Consider the following 6,983-nt stretch of genomic DNA (forward strand, 5'->3'; position numbering starts at 1 on the left):
CTTTGGTTTGGAAGTGAAGCACAGGACTTTCAGAAAAGCTGGGGAAACATCAAACTGACAGCGAACTGAGAGCTGAGGGCACAAAAATCAATGCAGAAGACGAAGAAAAACCAACAGACATCCAAGGTGAAAGCAGAGAGAAATGCAGAATGAAAAAACGCCACAATAGAGAGATGCTGTGAAAGCAAGGGGAACGACCTGTGTAGAAAAGGCCACAGAGAACAACTTCTTTTTAATTCATCCCCCCAACATGTGTAGAAGGTCCTAGCCAATTTGGGTTCTGGCTGCAGTGGACCACCAGGACACAGCAGCCAATAGTCAAGTGCTTGCACATCCATGGGATTTAGGGTCGTCAGCTGGGAAATACCTGGAGATTTTTTGGGGTGGAGCCTGAGGGCAGAGTTTGAGAAGGGGAGGGATAATGGGATATAATGCAATAGTCTACCTCTCAAAGCAGCCATTTTTCTCCAGGTGATCTCTGTTGCCTGGAGAGCAATTGGAATACCAGGAGATCCCCAGCTACCACCTGAAGGCTGGCAACCCTAGTGGGATTTCTTATCTTCCCTGCGGGATGTAGAAAGTCAAGGAGAAACTAGGATTTCCTAGCTTCACTGGCAATACCAGTCTATCTCCATAAATGTCAGTCCTAAGATTAAAGGTTTTCTACTGCTCTCATCCATGACACTTTGGAGCACCGTAGATGTTAGGACCAGTTGAACCAAGCATTTCATAAGATCAGAGACTTCCTAATTACTAAAACACAGTAATTTTAATAACTGCAAAGGCTGTTTGTTTTTAAACATTTCTATCCCGCATAGAGTAGCAACATCAAAAGATACAAGAAATATTAAAACAATTAGACAGCAACGCTAAGAAACAGACATAAAAACAGCCAATACAAAAATATAAAACAGCAGAACCTCATCTTTAAAATCAGTTTTTTGTCAGTGTTAATAAAATCACAATCTAATTAAAACAAAACACACCAAGGAATAAAACCACCAAGTACCTCCCAGAACCCAGAAGTCTTAACCAGTTTCCAGAAGGCTAAAAGCTGGGGGAGGGGGGCAGGATGTACAAGAGCAGAAAGTTTCATAATCTGGGGGATGCTGCCAAAAAAGCCCTGTTCCATGTGATTCAACCATCTCATCTCTTACAGAAGACTCGAAGAGCAGAGCATTAACAGGTGATCAGTTTGCAACCCTGAAACATGAGAGAGGAAATCAGGGGGGGGGGGAATACTATGGAAAATCCTAGGGGAGGGATGCATATACCAATCCTGGCCCACAGCAAACCCCATAACGATTTTAATTCAGCCCCTCAGTCTTCTGATACGGGAATTAGCACTTTCTTGCTCATATAATGACATTATAATCCACCAAGTAAAAAACAGAGAAAAGTGAACTCAACTAAATACCATTCATTGACAGAGGCTTCTTTTCCACATTCACACAATACTACTGCTCCTTTTGGAGACTTAAAGAGACTTAAAGAGAATGAAAAAATATCCAAGAGATTTCTATTCCTACATAAAAAATTGAAAATTAAGCCTGACCTATAAAAACTTTACCCACTAGAAACGAAAGGCTCTACCAATTATCGATGAGCACGTATTTGACAGTGTCTGAAGTCCCTGAGAAAGGTGCTCCTACAGAAAAGAATACTGAGCCTAGAATGCTACACTGATTCAACAAAGATCTATATTGGGCTCCTTCCATACAATGGTTCCATACAATGGTTTATGACAACTTTAGTTACCAAACAGCAGTTTTTTCTTCTTTCCAATCATTCTTTCTCAATGTCATCCCCGGTGTTGGGTGGGGGGGGGGGGGGGGGACACGACAACACAGTCCAAACCCATTTTCAGGCAGTATGGACAGAAATGAGTACTTTATCTAAGATTCCACAGAGATATGTGCCATTTTCCTTCACTCAGGCCCTCACATTTACCATCTCCCCACTGTGTTTCTTGAGAGCTTTTTGAGGATAGGAATTAAACTGGTAACTGCTACGTATCACTATGCTAATAATGTAGTCCCATCCTACAAAGAGCCGGGTTGGTGTAGTGGTTAAGTGCATGGACTCTAATCTGGGAGAGCCGGGTTTAATTCCCCACTCCTCCACTTGCACCTGGCTGGATGGCCTTGGGCAAGCTCTGATAAGAGCTGTTCTTGAAAAAGAGCAGTTTCTGTCAGAGCTCGCTCAGCCCCACCTACCTCACAGGGTGTCTGTTGTGGGGAGGGGAAGGGAAAGGAGTTTGTAAGCCGCTCTGAGACTCCAAGTGAAGGGCGGGGTATAAATCCAATCTCTTCTCTTCTTCTTCTTCTACAAACTTCTTTGAATTTCCAGCTTTCATGGTTGTTTTTTTAAAGTAAGCCTTTAGCCTTTTTTTCACTTTTCTCCGTGCAACGACTAGATACTAAAATTGTTTTTTTAAAGTAAGCCTTTAGCCTTCTTTTCGTGGAGATATAAAGGGAAATAGCCCATTGGCCTTTCCCTTTATACCTGTGCAACAACGACTAGATACTTTAAAAAAAAAATGAAAACAGGAAATCCAGAGGATTATGGCAATGGAGAGATCATCGTAATGTAACGTTATAACTCACCAAACTAGCAATAACCCATTTTGGCTGCAGTGTGGGTGGGGTGGGGACACAACTATGGTAGGATGAAGCAAGGAAAATGTGGGGGAAATTGCCATGAGGAGAATATAAAACTAGAGGCACATGGAAAATCATCAGTCTTTGGAAGCAGCCTTGATCTTTGGGAATGTTTATTGTTAAGAGAGACTGCTGAACTGCAACTGATAATGAACTCAAGACAACGCATCCTTCACATGGAAAACGCACATGGAAAATCATCAGTCTTTGGAAGCAGCCTTGATCTTTGGGAATGTTTATTGTTAAGAGAGACTGCTGAACTGCAACTGATAATGAAGCTCAAGACAACGCATCCTTCAAGACTGAATTGAGACCAAGATTTCCTGTCTCATTACCAGTGCTCCATGCCTACCGCCCGTCTGCATATCACACCTGCTGTTGTCATTCACCTGCTGTTGTCATTCGGCATCTGAAATCACTCCACTCTCCAAGATATAAGGACAGATGGATTCACATTCTAGCTGTATCTGAAGAAATGAGCAGTGGCTCACGAAAGCTCATACGCTGCCACAAATGGTGTTACTCTTTAAGGTGCTACTGGACTCTTGCTCTTCTCTGGTAATAGACAGGTTAGTCTAACACATCTTCCTCCTGGCAAGGCTAATTTTTTAGTCACAGACCTTTCATTTGAAACATCTTTACATGTACTTGTTACTAGAGGAAACAGCAACAAGGTTCATGATTCTTGTTTCACATTGCAGCGGTAGTGATCCAAAGTGGTTGCAAAAGTATGTTTTTATTTTATAGTGATCCAATAAACAGAAGGTTTTACAACATTTTGTTAGTTTGGTGCTTGTAACTTCCTTCTTTGATACAGAATGGGTATTTTAACTGTCATGACTCTTTTTAAAGTAATATTCTGAACTGTAGAGACTTCTTTATTATTGCTTTCTAGGAAAAAATAGTGCTATGCTAAACTATTCCTATATTTTATTTCGCTTTCAGCTACTGACAATCAGAAATCAGAATGGAGGGGAGAGACTGTTAACTATTCAGGGACATCCAACTGGGGTTACTGTATCAGCCTCCTGTTGAACTTGCTTACTAGAATATTTGGGGAGGAACATCGTAGTGTTTTCTGTACTACCAGGAGATTTGGAATCTCTGAATATTTCACCAGCCAACTGAATGCTGCTGTCACCTGTTACTTCTGAAGTGTGTTTTTGTTTTCAATCACATCTAGATGTTCTTTCAATTTTAGAACACTGGAGATGGTGGTTGAGTTGCATGTTTCCCCCCAATTTTGATTCTACATTATGAATATCACCACTTTCTCTTATTCTCATATTACAAACTGTACTTTTGCTGTTTTAGCATCAATATATCTAATTTTCAACAACATGACCAAATCTGTGGATACTTAAATCCAGAAACAAGAGCCATGATGAGACGACATATCTTTCTACAAACCTGAAAAATGCCCCCAGTTTGCAGAAAAATCTGAAATAAAAAACTAACAAAAATACATTGGGGGGTAACCCTCCCCCCCCCCAAAAGCAGAAACTGTAGCTTTAATAAATGAATGCCTGGAGTTTTAGGAAAGAGAAATATGAGATTCCCCAAAAAGTCTGCATGGGTCCCCCCACTATTGGTTGGTTATTTGTGTGGAGGGGTACATTCTGAATCTTCTGAGTCATAGTGAAAGAGTATTATCAATCCTCCCAGATATCTAGAGCATTTCTTACCTCATGGTTGGAGAAGAGTCGGACTCCCTCCAGCTGGTGAAAGACTGGGTAGTGGGTGTTATCAATCTGATCACGACGGTAAACATCTCCCACAACCAGAAAGGCATCAAGACCTGAGTGCATCAAGTCCCACTGGTGAGCTGAAGTGTGGGCTCTTAACATATGAGTACGATTGAGGTAGTAGTTATCTCCTTTCTTCCTGCTAGGATGATCTTCCGGAATTAGCAATCTGTCAAAATTCTGCTCTGTTGTGACCACTGGAGGCAAATCATCATACACTGAAAAGAGCGGGGTCCCAAAGCGTCCTATGTACTGCTTGTAGAAGTGATCTTTCACACGCTCTTTGATCAGCCACAAAGGGTGATAACGTTGGTTGTGCAAGTTTTTCCCCACTTTAGAAAGAACCTTTTTGGTAACATTGCTGTAGTCATCTGGGAGGTAAGCTTTTCCAAGAAGTTCCACAGCATTTGCTGATGAGGTACTAGCAGCAGCACCAGATGATATACTTCTGCGCCATGCATGGCTAAAGTCATTCGCAGTTCTTTTCAACTGAGGTTTCCACAATAAAACAATTTTGCCATAGTGAACTACTTGTATTACTTTTCCAGGCATGGCCACCACAGTGTTCTTCAGAGGCTGGTGAGGGAAGCAAAAGAAAAAAATTAAGATTTCCTAATGTGATGTAGAAATTGCAGTTATTCAGATAAAAGAAAAAATAAAGTGCGTACAATTTTAGTTCACATATCCCCAAAAGGAAAGATTATGACAACTGATAATATAGTCCTTTCAGTGCTCTAAATGCTTCACACATATTACCTGGTAATAGTTTGAACCAGGGATCTCCAAAATCACAGCTCATTTTCTCTAAGTCACTGCACTACAGTAGCAATTCCACTATATTTGTACTTCCATCATTCGGCAATCAATGCTTTGGAAAGCCCATCCCCACAAATTGTTGGTACAGAATAAAATTTAAGAGACTGAGCTGATAAACCAGAAGAAACTTGGTTCAAACCTCTCCTCTTCCATAAATTTGCTAAGTGGTCTGCAGCAAGCCATCATGATCTCTCTGCCTTAACCCTCCTCCTTGAACAGTAAGTAAAATATAGGGTACGAGCAGGTAGCTGAAAGACACATAACTGAGACCACTGAAAAAGCTAATCAAGGATAGATCTGGTCAAATCCTGGGTAGGAGACCTGCTTAGAACCCCATGTAAACTGCCTTGAATTCCATGACAGAAGAGGGGTGAGATATAACCGCAGTAGTCAAATTGAATATATATTGAAAAGGTTGTTGCAAGGATTACTGGAGAAAACATCTGTAAACACTTTGAATACTGTAAATGCTAGTGCTAGGGCAGTGTTCAAACATTTGAGCATAAATGCTCTATAGTAACGAGGAACTGTGAAGTATCTGGTACAAGCTGGGACAATTGGAGATGGAAAAATATTGAAGAACATATGGAGCAGAGGTCCATCAGTGGATATTAGCCACAAGGTATAGATAGGGGCTCTGGGGCAAGTGATGCTCTGTCTTCTTGGTGCTTGGGGGGGTCAACAGTGGGAGGGCTTCTAATGTCCTGGCCCCACTGCTGGACCTCCTGATGGCACTGGTATTTCTGGCCACTGTGTGACACAGAGTGTTGGACTGGATGGGCCTTTGGCCTGATCCAACATTGGCGTCTCTTATGTTCTTATGTAACAGGGTGCAGCACATTCTCCAGGCACGTATAACTGAGCTGAAGTAGTCTAGATCTTTTATGAATTTCTTATTAGTAGATATTCGCTTTTCCCAAGTCTCAATAAATCATCCTTTACTAGGCCAAAGCTGAGTAATTTCCTATCTAAAGTTGATCTTTTTAAATTATTATCAGTATTTATTTTTGTCAAACCCCTAAGAGCATCTATACTTTTTTCTCTAGCCATTTGTAAAATTTCGCCCAAATGTTCTTAACATCGTCATCCTCTCTCCCTTGCAATCTCAATGTCAGGTTATCCAATTCTGCAATATCTGTAATTTTAACTATATAATCCTTCATAGTTGGTATAACTTCCTGCTTCCATTGTTTTGCCAACAACATCCTGGCTGCCGTAAGCAGGTGACTAAGCAAATGTTCATCTGTCTTTTCAAGATTATCAGGCATTATATTTAATAAAAATATCTCTGGGTCAAATGGAATTGGTCTATCAATTATTTGAACCACTTTACTATGAATCTCTTTCCAGAAACTTTGAATTTTAACACACGTCCACCAAACATGAAAGTATGTACCTTTTTCGGTTTTACATTTCCAGCATTTCTCCGATAAGTTAGAATAACATCGTGCTAACACTGCTGGAGTGAGATGCCATCGGTGGAACATTTTAAAAAGGTTTTCCTTCATCGTTGTTGCTTTCAGCCTTTTCATATTTTTCCACATTTTTTCCCATTTACTCCATTCAATATTATGACCTATGTTCCTGGCCCAACTTATCATTGTGGATTTTACTTCCTCATCTTGCATCTTTTGCATTAATAAAAAGTTGTAAAATTTACGCATAAGTTTTTCTTCAGGCCCCAATAGTATCTTGTCAAATTCTGGGTATTTCCGGTTAAATCCTATTTGTTTGTCTCTCGCCCACTTAGATTCGAGCTGGT

The 6,983-nt window shown here is 40.6% G+C and overlaps 1 protein-coding gene across 1 annotated transcript in view; it reads right to left on the reverse strand.

The window, feature by feature from the left end:
* Positions 1-4,957, reverse strand: part of FARS2 (phenylalanyl-tRNA synthetase 2, mitochondrial) — a 265,280-nt gene extending 260,323 nt beyond the window's left edge. The window contains exon 1 of the mRNA XM_015421057.1: positions 4,346-4,957. Within this exon, the coding sequence (XP_015276543.1) occupies positions 4,346-4,957 (612 nt within the window). The remainder of the gene's footprint in view (positions 1-4,345) is intronic.
* Between the last annotated feature and the right edge of the window lie 2,026 nt (positions 4,958-6,983).

Source organism: Gekko japonicus, unplaced genomic scaffold (genome assembly GCF_001447785.1).
Source record: "Gekko japonicus isolate JY-2015 unplaced genomic scaffold, Gekko_japonicus_V1.1 scaffold366, whole genome shotgun sequence".
In the NCBI taxonomy this organism is placed as follows: Eukaryota; Metazoa; Chordata; class Lepidosauria; order Squamata; family Gekkonidae; genus Gekko; species Gekko japonicus.